General features: G+C 46.5%; 1 protein-coding gene across 1 annotated transcript in view; it reads right to left on the bottom strand.

Moving 5' to 3' along the window:
- Positions 1 to 1,977, bottom strand: part of BSN (bassoon presynaptic cytomatrix protein) — a 75,848-nt gene extending 73,871 nt beyond the window's left edge. Inside the window, exon 1 of the mRNA XM_078610377.1 lies at positions 1,966 to 1,977. Coding sequence (XP_078466503.1) covers positions 1,966 to 1,977 — 12 coding nt within the window. The remainder of the gene's footprint in view (positions 1 to 1,965) is intronic.
- Between the last annotated feature and the right edge of the window lie 19,604 nt (positions 1,978 to 21,581).

Raw genomic sequence — 21,581 nt, 5'->3', positions numbered from 1 at the left:
CAGGGAGAGCGGCGACACACGCAACCGTTAACGCTGCCTACTTGTCTTCACGTGCGAACGAGCGCGGAAAGCGGTTTCAATCACCTCTGGTGACTCTGGACCAGTGGTGGAAATTCCACATTCCTCTGACAGGACAACATAAGAGATTGGTGACAGAAAGATGTGGCACTATTAGAGCGTATTGGCACAAGACAGAGGAAAGTGGAAACAAATTACGAAATGTGCAGTGGACACCTACGGGGCTATCTGCCAATGGATTGTGATGACGATCATATAAATTTGGAAAATTCAACATTCCGGTCATAGGAATGTGGAATTTTCACAATCCTCTGGCAGTGGTCAGTTTCTGCACGGGATAATTCCTCATTTTATCTATCTCAGAATGATGATGGGTGCCGACACCCGGACTGGTAACCTCCAAGTGCGTGCGTCAAAGTGTTCCAACCAAGGTGCCATCTGGACAAGTTGATCGAAGCACAAGGTGCTGCTCATGGTAAAGCGATCGTGTACCGAACGGGAAATGTACACACTACACGGGCATATTGTCTTCGTGCACAAACGAGTATTGGCCAGTGGTAATCTCCGCTGGTAGCCCCGGGTCGAACGATGGAAATTCCAAACGGCTATGGTGTGGGCGAGTCTATCCACAGCACTACTTGTTAAATTGATACAGTATAAATCGATGGAACGCTGGGAGAGCATAGCTTTCTGTACAAATGTACATACATCGAGCCTATAAATGCATTCATGAAAACCACTTTGATGGGAGTAAACAGCGGCTGTCCTATGGGGAGACTCGACCCCGCCATAGATTAGCGGTGTTTCCACCACTAGTTGATGACCTTCCAAATGTATTCAGAGCCGTAAAGACACGATAACTCTATACTCTTTATATATACAACATACATATCTGTAACAAGGCTGTTGATGGGGATGGTTTTGTATGTTTATCCTTCAGATGAATTGTTGATTGAGGCGGCATAATTGATGCAATCCTGCTCAATTTTACAAAGCAACCCCAAATGGCCATGAGGTGACACATTGCAGGACCCTCAACTCGCAAATATGGGTGCTGTAAAAGCGGGGACTTTCATCAGCTCGTGTCTGAAGCGTGTATTATATCAGCAAATAAGGGAGGGGGGAAATCGCTAAGAAACATAATTGGTCTATTATGTTCTCGGGTGTGCCGAAATTAAATTGGGTTTCCAATAAAGCGGGTGAGATAATTCTATATCTGATCAAACCATTTGGTCAGTATTTTCACCCAAAATCTGCCAAACATTCCATTAAAAATACAGCACATCCCTGCAGACCCACGTACATGCTATAATTTACAGAATTTAAATACGAAGGTGAACTCTACATTCAGTTCAAAGTTAATTTACTTAACTAGGTGAGAATCCATTGACATTCATGATCTCTTTTGTATGGATGAACCGAACAATGGTAGACACGCAGATGCAGACACGGTCCTCATCTTTTTTATTTATCGTCGTCATCAGCCACTGTCTATCCACTGCTGCATGAAGGCCTTTTCAAGCCATCACGTTGCCTCATGGTCCAGAATTGCTACAATCCACTTCACTCCGTGTCTGCATTCCCTCATTTGGCTGCTATTTCATTACCAGTCTCGTCCATCACATGTCTAGCGATGAGCGCTGCGTAGGCCCAGTTACTTTTGAAGTCAACGTGACATCCTCGATTTGTCTGTGTTCCCTGAAACTATGCATTCAATTATCGATCTCAATTCCAAGGGACGCGTCTCTCTCCGTGCTTCTTTGTTCACTTTTCAGCTTTTGTTCCATAGCCTTTGTCAGTGTCCGTTCCGTGTCATCGCTGGCAATGTGCACCAATTGAAATTGTTCTTCTTCAGACTCAAAGGGATGCTCTTTTTCATTATTCCACAACTTTCTAAACTCACTCCATCCTGCTCGTGTTCTCCTTTAATAGGCCTCTGTTCCATACTCGGCACGACATCGTTATATCACTAAACAGAGCGTTTGTCACATGGTATAAAACTCTCTATACTCGAGATTTGAAAAAGGTAATTAATTGAGCAACCAAATTTAATATTTTATTCGTATTCATTGGTGGGCAGGCTGAGATCATCAACTCTCCCACTAAATCATGGTTGGCTAAAATTCAAATCCGCGATCTCAGCGGTACCAGGAGCCCTTTTTAAACGTTTGATAAAAAAAAAACTTTCCTTGCTGATACATTTAAAATGTTCTACTGACAGCGATTGCTTTTAAAAGGCAAGAGTTTTACAGTGTTCTACCCAACAACATTCCCATACCATTTGTTCGCTCAAATCGACCCAACGGAGCCTTATTTTCGTTTTAACCAATGGAGTCTGACCTTGCCCGAACCCTCTCAAGGGGAACAAATGTTAGTTTCCCTGGGAGCACAAATATCCACTGAATATTTGTACCTGGGAGACCAATATTCATTTACATTGGCTCATTGCTGTGAGGTCCCTTTGTGGTTGTGTGGGTGTGTGTGTGGAGCTCTGGCATTATATCTCTCCATGTGATTGCATGTATGTGTACCTGTGTTGCATCACACACACACACGCGTATACAGCCCCATGCGTCAGCCCGCTTCCCCGTGTACCTGTGACAGGTGTGGGTTGGGATTGAATCCGCACTGCTTGCACACCGTGGCTCGGCACTCCGTGCAGCTGCTGTAGTTGGGTGGATCAGCCGAGTTCAGGTTCAGGGCCGAGGTGTTGCAAAGGGGGCACATCGTTACTTTTGGCGGGGCTGCCGAACCCCGGGTGGACGTGCCGTGGACGCTTTTAGGCCGAGACCTCTTCTCCTGGCCTTCGGCGGAGGCGGGGGCGGTGGTAGCGGCCGCCCCGACACCTCGACCCCGCTGCTCTGAACGGGTTCCTGTGGCCTCCTGCCCACGCGCCGAACCCTGCCTTTGCACCCCAGTGGAGTCGCGATGAGATCCCCGCTTAGACCCACGTTCTGCCTCCCCTCCACCACTGCTGCCCCCGCTGTGGTGGTGATCAGATGCAGAGGATGGCTGCCTCTGCAGGTTACGGCTCCGATGAGCCCTACCTCCCTGCGCCTCCCCACCAGACACCTCCCCGGACTCCCCCTGCCTCGCACGAGAGGAGCGGCGCTCCCGGTTTTGGTGCCGACCCCGTTCGGCACCATCCCCCTGTAGGCCCTCCCCTTGTCTACTCCTGCCTGCATCTCCTTGAAATACGTCCCCTTGCCTAGATCGGCCTTGGTCTCCTTGGAAACCTTCTTGCCTAGCCCGGCCTTGGTCTCCTTGGAAACCTTCTTGCCTAGATCGGCCTTGGTCTCCTTGGAAACCTTCTTGCCTAGATCGGCCTTGGTCTCCTTGGAAACCTTCCCCTTGGCCGACTCGACCTTGGTCTCCTTGAAAGCCTTCTTGCCTAGCCCGGCCTTGGTCACCTTGAAAGCCTTCGCCTTGCCTAGCTCTGCCTTGGTCTCTTTGAAAGCCTTCACCTTGCCTAACCCGCACTGGGTCTCCTTGTAAACTGTAGTCTCCTTGTGAAGCATCAGGTTTTCTGTAACACAGTAAGGAAACAAGTTTCCATATATTATTGAACAACTTTGTCATTAAACACTATCTGTATGACAATGAGAATCATCACAACTTAGTATATGGAAATAATGTTGAAACTTAAGGCGAATGCACAGCAAGTAGTTGTATCAGATACTAAAAACATATCAAATGGAAAAGGTCATCATGGTAAAACAGGCATTTAGAGATTAATTTCCATTTGAGCCAGTGAAATTAATGTCATAAAATCCATAAAGCAACAAACAATACATTGTCTATTTTTCTTCCTCAGCACTTTATTAATTATCTCGTCTAAGAGGACTTCATTCCGGATGGTGTCATAACAATAAATACGTCGTTATTTAACAACTTACATCTTTATTGCACCAAGATAGTGAAACAAGTCCCATGAGACTGAATGAGGTTTTCCTGAGTAAATCAAGAAGTACAGGATTGCATTTTGGGTTGCCACCGGTCCCGGTTTTTCCAGGATCGTCGTATCCCTGAGGTAGCAGAGTTCTGGGAAATCTATTAGGCTTCCAGGCACATTAAAGTCTCGGATTTTGTCTGTTCCATAATAATATGGCACTAAAAAAATGTATAATTGTCAAATAGTTCACATATCTTTTCAGTATTGTGAGATATCCCCATTTTATCAGTTTTTTTCTACCTCAGCCCTAACACGTCAGTGTATATGTACAATACAATAAGATACACAACTCTCATCCATACCCCTATTATCTGTGGCAGCTGCAGGGTCCGTGAAAACTTCTATTATCCGTGGCCCTATTCTTCCTATTATCCGTGATTTTTCCCATAAGTCTTAATGGAATGGCATGGGTTATTATGACAGTCGTCACGTGGCATATTCATCTTATTATCCATGGGTTATCGACGTGTTTACCCCACAGATAATAGGAGTAAATTAACGGATAGAATCCATGATATGGATCTTCTATATTGCCGGGGATACGGGGAGCACAGTACTTTTGTAAACCTATAAGCCTAATAACCTACAACCACGAGACAAAATTACAAAACTAAAATTTTAGCAACCAGTTTATAAACGGATTTGTTAGTGCTAAACTACTCTCAACGGCCACCCGACGATTGATTATATATCGATCCTGATGTATCATAACACTAGGCCCTGTCTGTTGACCCTTACACAACTTTACATTAAACTAAAATCAATCAAGCCACTCAATATGAAGCAATGCACCGGACTACTGATCACAAAAATCTCACCTGGCATAAACGATATACGCCGCACAACCATTCCCCATACATTGGATCCCATCCAAAAACCCCAATGTGTCACGCTACACAATGTATGCACTATTTCATTTAAGCACTGTATTCCACATGTACTCATTATTCACTGACGCACCATGCTGGTGGTGTAATGGTTTGCACGATGGACTTGTAATCCTGGGGTCACCAGATAATTTCCCTGGTGTGACAGTTGAAAGAGCGGTGCAAGTTGCTTAAATTTCCCCTCGCCTCTGTCCACCCGTTGGTTTAAATGAGTAACAACCACAGTTAGTTGATTGGCAGGTCGACTATGGTGGGGTAAAGTTTGGGTACCCCCCTACCTCTTTTCCAAGACATTCGGCTAGTGTGGAAGAGGAGACCAAATACGCTCTATAGGGGCTCTCTGGAGACCCTTCCGCCAGCAGTGGCATGAGCAAGTAAGTCGGGGCTGCACCTTTATCTGTTTTACCTTTACAATAAACATGTACATTTTAAGAATAGGTTTTTCCCCTTTGATCTGGCAACAAAACAGGTGTTAAGTTGTTAAAACACCAAATTGAACTTGAACGAGGAATCATGTCTGCATTAGCCACAATACAAAATGCAAACAAAAAAGCACACTCTGATAGCATATGCATTGTCTTTGAAACCGATTGGTCCACACCAGAGACAGCTTTCTTTTGAGCCTCGTCTCAAACGGTGTTAGACCAGAGGACGCCAAAAGGCGTACAGCTCAAAGACAATGAACTATCCGAGTAATGAGAACTCGGGGTGAGCATCTACTTCATGGGACCTCCTTTTGCCAGTACCAAAATATGAGAATAGGTTTTTCCCCTTTTACCTGGCAACAAAACAGGTGTTAAGTTGTTAAAACACCAAACTGAAACCTTTGACAAGGAATCATGTCTGCATTAACCACAATGCTTGTGGTCAGAATGCAGACATGATTCCTTAACACCTGTTTTGTTGCTAGATAAAAGGGGAAACACCTATTCTCATATTTTGCTACTGGCAAAAGGAGGTCCCATGATGTAAATTTTAATTAAATGAAAATGTGTGAATGACCTAAATTTCCACTGCAGTAATGCTGTATATTATAAGTAGTAAAACCACACGCACTTGTGGCAACACATGAAAACATTCATGCTTTGATCAAATATGCATTGTCTTTGAAACGGATTGGCCTACACCAGAGACAGCCTTCTTCATGGCCTTGTATCGTCAGTGTCAAACCAGACAACGCCAAAAGGCGGACAGTGCTGTTCGCCTTTTGGCGTTCTGTTCAGCCTGCTGTTCGACTTTTGGCGTTCTCTGCAGATTTGATGCCTTGCAAAAAAAGTATCTATTTGGTATTTTAACATCTGAACACCTGTTTTATTGCCAATACCTATTCTTATTTTTCATACTTCGATACTGGGGGAAAAAGGTCCCATAGATAACAAACCTATAAATAGATTATTCCACCACTTTGTAGAATAGCGATGCTCAATATTAATTGTAGCACGTTATTTTTGTAGCGACATTGTAAGTTGGCTTTGTTTATGAAGTCCCTGATTTGCTGTCGGTTTCCTGCATTTACACGGGCGGTCAATTTTGGTTGTGGCCAGTGGGTGGCCTGATGCAGACCCGCTCGGTGCGACACGTCCATAACCTTGCGTTTCACAGCTATTCAAGATCAACGTTTTGCTATCGATCTGGAGCCCCTCCGTCTCATCATTTCCAACGTGCCAACATAATAATCCAATTATAGAAACCATCATCATCAGCAGCAGCAGTCCTCATATTCCTCAATCCATCGCCCATCCCTCCATGGCCCTGCGATGACGTCACAATCCATCTCACTCCTGCGCACAAACCGATGTCATCGCTGCCCCGCCATGGTGTGGACCCACAGTCCTCTACTTAAACCATGTAAGATCTCCCGACAGGCAACCACCATCTCTTCACACGCCAAGCTACAAGTGGCAACCAAGAGAAGCTCTCCACTCACGCATCGGTCTGCACAGCAACGTCACCTTCGCACACGAAGGGCAATGCCGTCGACAACAGCGACAAGTTCCAGGCACCTTGTCACGCCCAGCTGACATCGCATTGGCAGCATTGTTTACACATCAACCTTGCTAGTCACAGTCATCTCCATCATCAGTCCCTTCTGGTGACAGTCACTACATTATCTGTTCCTTTTAGTCATAGGTCACGGCATCATCGGTGTCTTCTAATCACAGTCACTAAACCATCGGTCCCTTCTCGTCATTGCGTGCTGCCCCCCGTCACTCAACAAGACTGTTCGCTGTAGTCAGCCTGACGCGACGTTCGTTCCCCATTCCGATGTCTTCCCTCTCTCGACTCCTCCCGGTGCGATCCCAAGAAGCGCATCTCGCCGCCGTGCTGCTGGATGGCGGCTCTCAGCAGCTGCTTTGTTCTATATTCACATTAATTTACAGCGTCTGTATTTTTCTGATCAATGCGTGATGGCTGGTATCATGTAATATTGTATACGATAACATTAACAAATTATTAAACATCATTCTTATCATGTAATATAATGTTGCAATGATGAACAGTGGTAGCGTTGTGTGTACTGCAATTCCAATGAAAATCAGCACTATCCTGCATGACATGTTTATATATATATACAGTAAGTGGATCAACATTTTAAATGGAGATACATGCAAGAGAAATATTGAGTACTTATTAAAAAACAAAGTTAATTAAATCCATGAAGGCAACACAGACATGTGCCTGGGTTTCCAATCAGTGCACACTCGTGTCATGGAGAAGAGAATGCCAAATGCACTGCTATGCATGTGATGTGCAAACAGAGGAGTGATGGTGACAGTGGTGATGCCTGTCACAAGTCGTTACAATTATACAAACAGCTCGCTCACACACAGCGCACTCTCATACAGACAACGACAAAGATCCCCCATGTAACCCACGCAGGCTATTGTGTCAAGTGCTGTGAGCGAGTAGCACCTGTGAAGGCTGGCATGGCACACACGGGGGTGGGTGGCCAGCACCACGCCCGGTCATGCAAACAGTTCACTCTCAAACACACACACACACACGGGTAGCTTTCATACACACCACACATAGCTCACACACACACACGTATACACAAGCTCTCTTTCATTTATCCAGCTATTCCTCGATCTCTCTCACACATACATACACACCCATGTAGACACACACACACAGCTCTCTCACGCATACTACGTCATTCTCGGATATTCCTCATTCTACCACCATCACCCACCTCGCATTAGTCATCCACATCTCGACCTTGCATCATTTCTTCTAACTCATCCGCACAAGCATCATCATCCTCACCACCACCTTGAATTAATAATCATTCACCACCATCACCGTATTAATCACCTTGCATTATCACCGCCACCACCATCAGAATCATTACCTGACATTCGTCTTCATTCGCAGCACCACCCTGCATCACACTGGCATCGCGTGCATTGCGTGACATTACATCGCTGCACACATAATCAACTGCAGTGCATTACATAATATCATGTATATGTGCATTATACATACACACCACCCCACGTAATGCACAAGGACATGCATAACTGGGCATTTTATAATGCAGTGGGCACATTATAAACGTCCTACATAGGTACATACACGAAGTTACATTGCATTATGCGCTTTGATACATTATGTAGCATTACATTACACATCTACTACACCAATTATCTGCCTTCAAATGTCACGTTAGGTGTGGATGGGTTGTACACACATCACTTAGTACAATATTAAGACGATGGTAACACACCCACACACGTTATTCCCTGTAAGTAGGTCAAGGAATTTGCACACCATGTCTGACAATGGACGAAAGATGTCTATGCTGCACACACAGAGAACAATCTTCACCAACCCACAATGACCAGCGTGGTGTGAAGTATGGCCAAATATCCCCCAATAGGGGGCGGGGCTATACGTGTGTATGTGGAGAGTATGCGATTGTCGCCTGCACTGTAATGGTATTGAAACGCAGATTGCTGGTTGACGATTATAAGAGACACGTGCTCATGGAGAACCCTTGTGTCAATCCACTGCTGGATGAGGGCCACACGACGCCGTGTGGGTAGGGGGAGGGGAGGGAGAGTGATTTGGCCATACTTCACCGCGCTGGTCAATGCGGGTTGATGGAGACGGAGGCATGAACGTGGGAGCCATAGTTCAGCACCGCGATATATATACTGTTCTGTCTCTTATAATACACGGGGCTCGTCGCCGTTGGGGGGGCCACGAGCATGCGTGGAAATTCCACATTCCTATGGCGAGCGTCAGTCTTTCTATGGATCGGCCTCTGTTGGCTTCTCACAAAGTGGTACCTATTTTATCGACTCGGGAGAGATAACAATGCTCTGACAATAATTCGTGAGTCGAGCTCTCAGCACGTAGCCCAATCGCTCCCCCCAGCGTTGCCTCCCGCTCGCATTCTTCGCCGTTCATTGCATCGTTACCTGCTTTGTAAACATTCGGGCACAACCACATTACGTACCTAGAGATAAAATGTCTTCTGTTTTAGGTTGCACTTCTAAAGAAATATATTTACTCAGTGGACTCTCGTCTTCATCACGAAGGTATGAGTTTGCGTGTGTGTGTGTGTGTGCACGCAAATATATGAATGGGTGCATTTGGTGCACGTGTTACCCGGTCCGAAACTCAGGAAGACAAAGATGGGAGTATCATTCACATTACACATCTGTACGCTAAATCTACATACCGTACTATATGTAAAAAAAAATACTTCATGTATGTCCTGTTACGTACACATACACCCGCATTCATACATACGCACCCACACACAGCGCAACACAATATTTAAATACATCATTTGCATACCGGACCGACATATGAAGCGTCCACAGTAAACACATACATACATCCATACACTCCACCTTATATGCATATATTATGCAAATATATACATTGGATTTACATACATAAGCACGCACACAAGCAGGTAGGTGAACACACGTACACATATACAGACACGAACACACACAAACACCCAGATAGACACACACGTAGACACATGAACACAGAGACACATCAACACGCCCATACACATAGGCGGACACACGAGTGAACACCATTGTCACAAATACAGTAAAAGGTAGCAGGCAGCCACATTCATTCACACACCCATGCTCATCAACAGGCAGACACACCCATACATACATATACAGACAGACACGTGAACACTCATCCATACACACACACATACAGGCAGACAGATGAATTAATATACACAAACACATACGGACATGTTACACGAGCATAGGAATCCATACAAAGACCTTCCGTGTTGCCTGTTAGCCATCACCCATACAGTGACCTATACGCAACACGTACAGGTGAGCCACAGATACACAAGCAACACCCAGGCACGCGCACACAAATCCATCCGATGTGCTCGCGTGTGGAATCGACGTGTGGACCAGTGGATCACAACTGCTACAACAAGATCACACAGTGGGGCGAAGGGGGGGGGGCTACGTGCCGGTAGAGCGATGGGTCTCCGGGCCCAGCAACGGACGCCCTCTGCACGGACGAGGGGGAGGCAGAGGCCGGGGGGAAGGCGGAGGACGCGACGGAGGTTGGCGCTTGTCCTCGGCCTCCAGCAGACGGGGCACCGCCCTGCAGGAGCGAGCCAGCACCCGGCCCCGCTGCTGTTGCTGCTCCTCCCGCTGCTGCTGCTGCAGCGGCTGCCCCCGGCATGGCCTCTCCCTCGCCGCTCAACTCATTTCCCATTTTCTCCCGACGACGCAGAGGGCAGCGCTTGACTCTTCTCTCTCTTGCTTTTGCTACTCCACCATCTTTGGCTGGCGACGATGCGGATTAGTCGTGTTGCTTGCTCTCGCTCGCACCCTCTCTCTCTCTCTCTCCTATCCTCTCTCCTCCCCCCGTCTATCTCCCCCCCCCCCCTCGCTCTGTTTATCTCCCTCCCTCCCCTCTCTCCAGATCTCCTCCTCCTCCCTCTCTCTCTTTCTCGCTCTCTTGCTCTCTCCGGCAGAGGGACGCGCGCATGCGCTTGTTGGCAAGCTCACTGCTTTGCCGATATACGCGGCCGGCGCAGCAGTGTGCACTCACCGCAACTGTTGTGGCACGCAACCGTGGCACACGGCTGTGTAGCACGTAACTACGGTTGAGTGTGGATAGCAGCAAATTACATCAGCTGCTTATATTCATTCACACGAATGCACGACATTCATGAAATTCTGTAATGCCGATTCACAAACGCAAGCCTTATATAATCCATAGCACAATGCTCGGCGATCTGCTCGAATGTGCATATAGGCAAAAAATCACGCCGGTCTTATTATTTTACAAAGACACCACAGGGCTAAAGGTGCGACAGATAAATGGGTCTGGCGTGAGGATGCGACGCGTCTCGTGTGTGATTGTGTAGCGAGCGCAATCTCCGGGCTCGCGTGGTTCATGGACGATTCAGCACCACGGACAGCGCCCACTAACGATGCGTTCAGCAGCGACCCCTCCCGACACGAAGCGAGCATTGAAGGCCTCCCCCACCCCCCGGTTCGAATAATGGACGACTCAACACTGTACATTGGGCTTGGTGCATGCAGCATTGATAAAAACCCAACTCGTGAAAACAGACACCCACCGGTGTGGTGGCCATGACAGGGTTAACCATGAATGGATTGGTTGCCAGGTGGCTCGGGATACTTTTCACGGCCATGTTAAGACCAATGTGGCAGCACTGCTAAACCCTGGGTTACAGTTTTTGGATTCCAGCTACCACCTCTCATTCAGCTTGGTACCAAGCGTGGGGAGTTGATGAGCGGTCTCTGCCGGGTCAACACGACTTTACCAAAACACCGTATATGTATTTTATTAGTAGTACTAGTATTTGTTTCAGCTTAGCCCGGCTATAATGACTCATCGACCGTTGTCTATCCAGGAAGGAACATCAGGACACCACCACAACAACATCGACAACATCCGGGCCGGCCTGCAACTGTGACAACTGCGGCCGAGTCTGCCTCTCGCGGATTGGACTTCACAGTCACAGCAGTCGCAGCAGACCTAATCCCCCAAGACACAAGACATCAATGGTCTCCCGAGACTGCCATGCCGACGATTTGTCTATCCATTGCCGAGTGAAGGCCTCACCACATTGTCACAATCCTTCACGGTCTGTTGCACATCACCCCGACTTCCTCACTCCATATCTTTCATTAAATATCCTCTCTCGTCCATTGACCATTATCCCCGCAGACAATCCGACGACAACCTTCTTGGTTTTTTCGGTAAAGTCACGTAGAAGGGAAGTAATAAAATAATAAAAATAAAATAAAAAATAAAACATAATAAAATGAAACAATTCTCAGTGAGAATTGTTTCATTTTATTATGTTTTTTTTATTACTTCCCTTCTACGTGACTTTACCGAAAAAACCAAGAAGATGAATCCCTGCAGTCACGAAAGCTTTAAATCGAAATCCGACGACAATATAACCCTATATGTACATACTGGATGACTGGCATAGCAGTGTAACATATCTGCGCGATCCATAAACCCTTAGGTCCAAAGTACTGGATCACGTGAGTTAGGCGTGTAATCTAACATACTATCAAATGAACCTTTGAAAATTTTTACATTTATTTTGCCGCTCACCATGTCTCCATGCCTGCATCAGTATGGGAATCGCACTCGTGCGTGGCCTGTCAGCCGAGGGCTGTCTGAACGTGTGTGTGTGCGCGCGTGCACCTAAAGCTCCATTTTAAATCCAGCCCATTTAGAAAGGCACTCGTTACTAATATAGCTACAGCCAATTTAGAACCGAGTGCCTAATATAGCGGTGGTTACAGCTCTGGCTCTGGTCCAAAATGGCAGTGTAAGCATAGGTTCTGTATTTTGAGAGTATTATGCATAAAGCACGGGGTTGTGAGAAGAAAATAAACAAATATTACGGGCAGAGGTTGGTTCACAGACTTCATACATTCCTGTGGAAGAGTCGGAATGTACATTTTCGTATTAATAACGGGGTTCTGAGGTCAGAGAGATTTGCTTATACCTTGGACGCAAATACCAAATAAGCGTCTGGCCTTTGAGTATAGGAGGGTGCTGTGAGTATAAGAGGGTGCTATTAATGTATTGGCAGGGTAGGTTACGCAGCCGGGGAGTGAGGAAAAGAACGTGATAAAGCATCGTAGATATAACCAGGGACATGGGTGGGCGAAGGCGGGTTACTAAGATGGTGGAATTTACAGAGCTCCGGGGAATAGGGGAATACGCGAAGCTGAATAGTGTGGTGCTGTGAGAGAGGACCTTGGAGGTTGAGTGTTGGCTACAAATCGGATAGATCTGGCGAAAGGAAGTAAGAAAGCATATCAATGGCGATGTGTCGTGGCATCAACATTGGCTATGATCATCGCTTGAATTTGGATGCGAGTCAGGATGAGCCTATTCCATGAGCTGTATACACTCGCACCTTCGATTAGCACGGTTGGCTACGTACAGTGCGAAAGAAGTTCAACATACGTACTCCGATGGTTTGAGATTTAATGAAGGCATTGGCTTGTCGTTCTAGTTGGCTATGCCACACCGCCTAGGCCATAACACTTTGTACAAATTGTAAACGTGATTATTATAATCGAGGTAGCTATCACAAATCCGTTTGTACCGTGAGTGAATGATCCCCTTCGCGTGTTCTGCACAGGATGAAGGGCGGTACAAACCAAATGACCTTTACTTTAAATCTTTTGACATTTTCTCACTTGCCTCCCAGCTGAATTGTGACTTCAAGAGAAAACAGAGAATAAATTGCGCATAATAAGGGCAGTGCAACTTCAGTCGTCAGCGGGTGAGTCATGTTTGACGCCAGACTTTTAACGGAGCCACGTGAATGGACAGATGAAAGCTGTGCCAGATATATTCATACCAAAATAAGGGTTCGTGGGATCAGAGATAATGAGGTGCACTAGACAACAAAATTGCATTAAGAGTCAACTCTGCCCATCATCGTGATCATTTGAAGTCCGCAGAAATAAGCATTGCCTGGGTAAGGCTGCACAACTTGTTCAGAACTCGGCAGTTGTCGGATTCAAGGTTCGACTGGGCCCTGACACATGAACGTGGAAACGTTGCCGATATCTCAGTGCCAACACTAGAGAAGAGCACTGCCCACTGTTCACTCAACGATGGAGACGTTGACGTACTGAGACGGTTTGTGTGCGCAAATCCCGCACACAAACGCGCGTGCCGTGTCGGCTGTCAGGCCAAGTGCTCTTGTTCGCGTCGATTGCGGCCAGCGTCGCAGACGAAGCGGTGGCGGAGCCCACGCGACGCGCCCTCAACTCTTGTGTTCGTCCCCCACGACGCGAGAGAGACGACGGCGTGTGCTGAGCATTCATTTGACGCCGAGTCAACAGAGGGGAATCCCAAACTAGGTACCGATTGCCACTACGCACGCAATTGTCTATCTGTGAATTACTACAACACACATTACGTGTGTGGTTGATAGAAACACAAACGCACATTTGAACCAAATGTGCCTTGAGGAAATGTGATCTTGTTTTTGGGTTTACTGTACCTCTTTTATTTTAGCCCCACGGTGGTGGTGGCGGTGGTTACCCACGCGGCCTGCAGTCCCGCGCGAGGGTTGGTGGATCACACAACCGTCGCGAAACTCGCTTCCCGTGCGGCGTCGCTGAGCCATAACCCTGGCTCGCCACGTGGACGCGGTACAGCAAGCGGAACTCCACCTGTATGATCTCTCCGGGGTATCCCCCCTCGCACGTGTGGGGGTTTTCACCGGATGCTCCGGTTTCCTGCCGCGTGTAAACACTCATTGGCTGAGAACGCCTACAGATGACCGCACAGTTTGGACAAGGGTTAGTGGTGGTGGCTGCTTTCCTGCTGGCCTTGTAGCTCATCGTCGCTACGAGTTGTTGTCTGCTTGAGCAAGAGTGGCTACTGCGCGGTGCGTACACGTTGACATTATCATTACTTCGAGTCCATGTAGTGCCATCAGGTGAGATTACAAACGCGGCTGGATCGGTATCGTACTCACGTGCCCTGTGCATTGTGCACGGCACGTGATGGGGGGCGATTGTCCCCGGAGTGGCGCGGGTGCACAGGTGGCACGGATTAGGGGGAGGGTAACCACACACCTGTGCTGCTCAAGTCGAGTATTGTGCACAGTGGTGCATCGCTTTACTAATAACTGGAGACTTTAAACAATGGAAGGCGAATCTGATGAACACATTACGGGAGTAATTAATTATTGCATCGACTTCAGAGAGATGATGAGCTCATTTAACCCCCGACTGAGATTTCAACTTCTTGCTGGACAGCAATTGATCATGAGATGAGGGATTTTCTGCCTACAATGGAAATCTATCGACCGATTCCAACAGCAACGCACAGCAATATGATCGATACGGGCACAAAACCCAAGGAACAGCAGCACCGTTGATAATTGTTTATAGGAACTCCACAATGCGTCACCAAGCGATAAAAGGAACACAAATGACATTCACAGAGGCCATCAAATGTACGTGAAGTTTCCGCTTCATGTTTCAGATGCATTCACTGCTAATATCTGGCCAGTAATATCGGGGCCCTGGGTTTGAATCCCAGCCACCCGATGATAATAAGAAACAATGTGAGTATCGTGTCTGAATCAAATCGGAAGGTCACAAGTTCAAATCCCAGTCAGCGATATAATCATCCCTCCACGGTCAATACAATGAGAACCGATTTTTGGAACGTTAACAGCGTCTGTTCAATGACAATACCAGATTATACCATAGGAAAATTGACTTTCCACCATTGGCAAAGGCTCTCGGTGCTTTCGGATTTGTACCGCCTGTGGTTCAGCATTGTTTGACGTTTCGCTCGATTGTATTGGGAGCAAAACAACATTACATCGCTGAAGAAGTTCCCAGCACTTTGGACAAAAATGTCGGACAGTGGTAACGCACGCTCTGTGACCCAGCACTGTGGATGCAGCGAGGGTTGGTGGAGCACCGCACCGATGTTGCCACACTCCCTTATCGGTCGAGGTGCGTTCCCTGGCTCGCCAGAAGGCGCTTCAGCAAATGTAAATTCCACCCGTTCCGTCTGTACGGGACAGAGTGTTGCCCTCTAGCACGCGTGGGTTTTCTCTGGATGCCCCGGTTTCCTCCCACTCATGAATTGATCATTAATATCTGGATATATATCGGACGGCAGAGCATGGGCATTAATTCTAGATTTGAAGCTTTCGTGACTGCAAGGATTCATATTCTTAGGTTTTTTCGGTAAAGTCACGTAGGTAAAACATCAAAATTAATAAAAATAAAATAAAATAAAGATCACGACGTTTCGGAGGCAACACAAGTCTCCGTCATCAGGTGGGACCGTCACAGCCAGATTAGCTGCATCAAGTGAGGCAATGATTCAATATGTAATCCCTTAAAAGCAAGTTGAGGGGGGAGGAGAGGGGGGGGGGGCTCATCAGAATGTGGTAGCCAATTCTGATGAGCTCCCCCCCCTCTCCTCCCCCTGAACTTGCTTTTAAGGGATTACATCTTGAATCATTGCCTCACTTGATGCAGCTAATCTGGCTGTGACGGTCCCACCTGATGACGGAGACTTGTGTTGCCTCCGAAACGTCGTGATCTTTATTTTATTTTATTTTAATTAATTTTGATGTTTTACCTACGTGACTTTACCGAAAAAACCTAAGAATAAGAGCATGGGCAGTTGTTGGTAGCACCGACTCGCGGCGTGGCTGCCTCCCCGCTCTTCTCTGGATATCTCTCTTCAAGAGGGAGCGAATGTTGTGCGACGCATTCCAAGTTGAAACTAGTTTTATTATTAACACGGGGTACAACATGAACACGTTCCGGAAAGCTGTAGTGCACATCCCTGAAAACCTATGCGTAAGTATAATTTACATTCATTTGAATAATTAATCATACGAAGCAATCTAGGGAGCAGAATACTTGAAAAAAAACAAGCGTAGAATTACATCCTTCTAAAGTCTAGAGTAATTAGTAATCACATACTGGATTGCGTTCCAGTCTGAGTGTTTGTATGCCGTGGAGTGCATCCCACTCACTCTCACTCATCTGCATTCCAACGCGCACGCGTGCACACACCAACAGAATATCAATGTGTCTGTGAATAATTCACCGCTGGACAGTGAATGTGATACAAACTCGAGACCGACGTTCATTCAGCCAGATATAAAAGAATGACCAGGTCGGTGACATTCCATGACTGAGTTATGGAATGTCACCGACCTGGTCGTTAAAAAACAAAGAGAGCCCAAAGATTCTGACCGCTCCATGGAGCGACGCGGCAGTGGCAACCAACCACGTGGCTCTGCGGTAGAGCGAGCGGCGCGATACTCAGGTCGTGAGTTAAAATCCCCGTCGGACGGTTGACTCAGCCGATCATCCTTCTGCGGTCGTCAAAATTGGTACCACTTTGTTGGGATTTAAACACCGATTGTCCTATGCGCAGACTCATCCCCATCCATAGGAATGTGGAATTCCCACCATTGGCTCAGCGCTATAATCAGGAGAGGTTAGCACTGTCTCAATGCTAATTTTTACAGGAAATAACTTTACACGTTTTGTGTAGTCATCGCCTGACCTCGATACAGTGGGAGAAATTCCACATCCCCATGGCAAGGCCAGTCTCCCCACAGAACCACTGCCGGCTTCCCACAAAGCGGTAAACGATGTATCGACCATGGAGGAATTATGGAAGTTTAACCAGAAACCCTCTGGTTGTAAGTTCAGCACGCGATCTGCAGTTCCACCTGGCTGGATGTCTTCTCATTAACGTGGTTAAATAAATAGTGCAATTATATAATTCAACACCGAGTAATGACCATAGGTGACAAAGCACTGTCGTATGTATGTTGAACTTCTTTCGCTCCCGTACGTAGCCTAACCGTGCTAGTCGGAGGTGCGGGAAAGTGTACCTCTGGCGTGGCCTACCATGCGTGGGTGTATCATCGGCCGTGTCTTGCTGGAGAGCCCAGGTGTTAGGTGATGGAGTGCTGCGAGCAGTACACATGTTCATCCGCCGAGGTCAGGGCTAGGGTCGCGGATGGCCCGAGAATAAGAATAACAAGGTTCAGAGCAGCACGGGATAGAATAGTCATGCATATGGTCAACGGATAAATGGCTGTTGTGCTGCGATTCGGAGAGAGAGTACAACACATACGTTGAAGCCACACGCTCTGTTATTGGCGAATGTGTTGCGTTGTCGCCGTCGATTGATCGCGATTCGCGGTCCGCGAAGCGATTTCAATCCGCCGGCGCGCGCCGCGGACGACGAGGGCAGTCGCGAGCCACCAGTCAAAGGTCAGTCGCGGATTCTTGGGAGTCCTCTCATTTCTTCCAAGTAAAAAAAAATACGTGCGGCGAAGAGCCTTAGGGAAATAAATTTGAAGGCCGGATGCAGAGTAACGACTGGGCCCTAATCTTTACCAACCAGCAAGTCACGTGGCCATATAAATAATGACTTGGGTGAAGATACGATCTCAGACTTTTTACAACAGTATTATCGATTGCACTGTTTTGGTCTTAAAATATATTGAATACGTATATTTTATTTACACGGATAATAATTAATAGTCGATACAATCCAGGGGATGGTGCCGTGGTGTAATGGGTAGCAACACTAGACTTGCAATACAGAGGTTAAGGGATCGATTTAGGGGCGAGGCAGTTAAATAGCTCCTCCCGTCCGTCAATCAGGAGATCGCGTGTGGTGGGGTAAAGTGTGGGTGCCCCCACCTCATCCACGACGGCTGCCCTGCACGAAAGAGTAGGCCAAATGCTCTCCAGAGTTGCTCTCTAGACCTACCTCTGGTGCCGCGCCTATATCATTTAAAAAGGTGGAATCATTGCTCCCTGTAGGAAATTCGTATAGCAGGAGAACTTCTGGGGTTGGTGGCTCATGCTAAGATCACAATGTGCACGAGACATCCAACCTGCTGCTGGACTAAAGAAAGGTGGGCATCAGACGACGATGCAGACTCGAATGTATATTTGAAATTGGATTCAGATTTGCTCCCACGTGTAACATTCTGCTTAAGGGAATCGCACAGACATGAAGGAGCCTTCAAAAGGAGTATCTGTGATGCAGACGAGCTGTTCTGGACGGAGTGCATTACAGATTAGTTTTATCAAATGAAAGAAATTGTCAAACATCCCATTGCAGGGTCCCGATACATAAACGTGTTGACACTCAGTGGCACTTTACTAAATGAATAAACTACGTTATTGTATTAAATTAATTAGTCAAAACGTCCTATGCAGGACCCTTGTGACAAGATATTGAGACTGAATTTCCCACAGCTGAATAAAGGACGTTATTATATTCAAGGAATTGGCCACAGTTTCCGAGATACGATCCTAATGAGATTTTCCTCACGTATCAAACATGAAAGGTGTATAGCGACGCGTCGGCTTTGTGTATTTAAATCGATTGTAACGCTCAGGATACGTGCACTGAATTGCGTTCTTCATAATCGATTTTTAACTAGGCAAATGATTATGCCATTGGAGTTAGACTCATCGAGTAAGACAGACTGTGAGTGAGAACATATGGGGAAGTACAAACAAGACAGTACGTATGGGACGAGGCAAGGCAAAGAGAGTGTTAAAGGGACTCGGCACACGCGAGAGAGTGAACTCGATACAAAATTCAAAAATGTTAACTACCTCGCCTGGTCTACAGGAGGTCGTGGGTTCGATCCCGACCCTGACGCCTGCTGTACATTTGGGGTTTGCGTCTCTCTCTCCCTGTGGTCACGTGGATTTTTCTCCGGGTCCTCCGGGTTCCCCCCCCCCCCCCCCCCCATATTTAGCAACACACGTTTAGAGTGTTTGGCTGCTAAAAATGTCCACGTGATAAGCCACTTCGTTGAGCTATCATTTGTGGCCAGGTCACTTCTCAAAAAAGAGCTATACAACTCAGTGGGCCTTACCTGGTAAAATTAAAGTTAAATAGCTTGTATAGACAGTAAAAAGGAAACAAGAATGCTAGGAGTTGTGACCCTGCATCCTGACAATCATCGAATCACGTGTGGGGGAGGGGGTGACCTTTGTACACCGTGTATGTTTATTTTCCTCTTTGCAGGTTGGACTACGAATTTGCCATCCATTGACCGAAACCTGCAAATTAGATCACACTTCTTTATGAAAGCCAACATTATGTGATCAAGAGTGGCTGGGGTGCACGTTCAGTGGCGTCGAGGAACATCAATTCGCAATGCATTACGCAGACCTGACGGTGCTTGTAAGGGCATTCTAATGCCAAATCAATGGGCTGCTTTGGCCAAGCCATCCGTTTGGAGTATATGCCAAACACCAAGAGCTGACTGCTAATCTCACTTCCCATACATCACGGCCAGCACCCTCAGCCGTGACACCTGAAGCACAGACTGCAGTTATTTTAAAGCATGTCCATCCAGAATGTGAAGGATCTCTAAGAGAACATCTCACTGCCATGCTGTATTCACTAAAAGACACTCCGTTAGCCTGTGTTACAGATGAGCGTGGGTTGAACACAGTAGTTCATAATTCCAGTAGGAAACTAAAGTTGGATTTCATCAAAGGTTTCACCCCCAATTTCCCCCATGCCCTAAATAGAGAGACAAGTATTGTTCGTAAGCGCCTACTATTGATCGGGCGTGACATTCATGTTTTGAATGCACACTGAATAAGTTATAGATTTAAACCGTCTGTGCACGTGTCATTACGCATTTACCATGTGCCAATCGACACGCTGAACGCCTCTATAAATGGGATGTTCCATCTCAAGGGATTATCCAGCAAACGTATTTTTCCAAAAAATATATTTTTTTAATAAATAAATTAGAAATAAGGCAGACACTACACACGGTGGAGGGTGATTTGGCCAGAATCAATCCCGGCTGCTTTTGTCTCCGCATTGCTGAGATATAAATTTACCCACTGGACCAGGCAGTGTTTCAAGGCTGAGTTGACATAGAAGAGACACAGACCAAACGGAGATAGGAAAGGTCACGAGTGCTGTTCTTGTGTACAGCACATATCTTCATCGCACGTAAACAGCGCATACGTAATCTTATGTGTTGTGAAGGGACATTCCCCGAAAAGTTACAAGTTATATATTTTTACTTTCAATGCCACAGTGTTATCAACGAATGTGTTGTGTTTTATATAATGTAGCGCTATCGATGTGTGCTTTATAATCCAATATTCGTAAATGTGTGTGTCTGTGTGGGGAACTGTGGTATTATATCCAAGCAGGTGAACATTACAGCGCTTAATTTTAGTCAGAATTGTTTTTAATAATAGCTTTTAAGACCAATATTATTATTCATAATGGGTTTCTTTTGGGTTAGATCGCCGTGTAGGCATAATGTAAACTTTTAACTATAATCATCCACCCCGCGTGACGGAGCCAATCAAATTAAGTTTTCACGTCTTGGGGCAAGTACGCAAATGTATTTGGTGTATCAGCAAAGGCGGAGGAATGTTGATAATGATGCTGGTTGTAACCTCCAGAAAAACGTCTTGTGTATTTTACTCGAACTTTTTAAACAGTCCGAATTTTCTGAAAAGCCAAAAAATAAATTGGCATATTTTCACAGGACGTGAAAACTTGATCTTATTTGCTCTGTCGGGTGGTGGAGGGTTAATAGCCTAGTCAGAGCTGTCTGGGAGACAAGCACTGGAAAATGACATATACTGGAAGAACATATCATGAATGTGACATTCCAAAGAACAACGTATTCCGGT

Source organism: Lampetra planeri, chromosome 34, assembly GCF_965212315.1.
Source record: "Lampetra planeri chromosome 34, kcLamPlan1.2.h2, whole genome shotgun sequence".
Classification (NCBI taxonomy): domain Eukaryota; kingdom Metazoa; phylum Chordata; class Hyperoartia; order Petromyzontiformes; family Petromyzontidae; genus Lampetra; species Lampetra planeri.
This window is presented reverse-complemented; position numbering and strand designations above follow the sequence as displayed.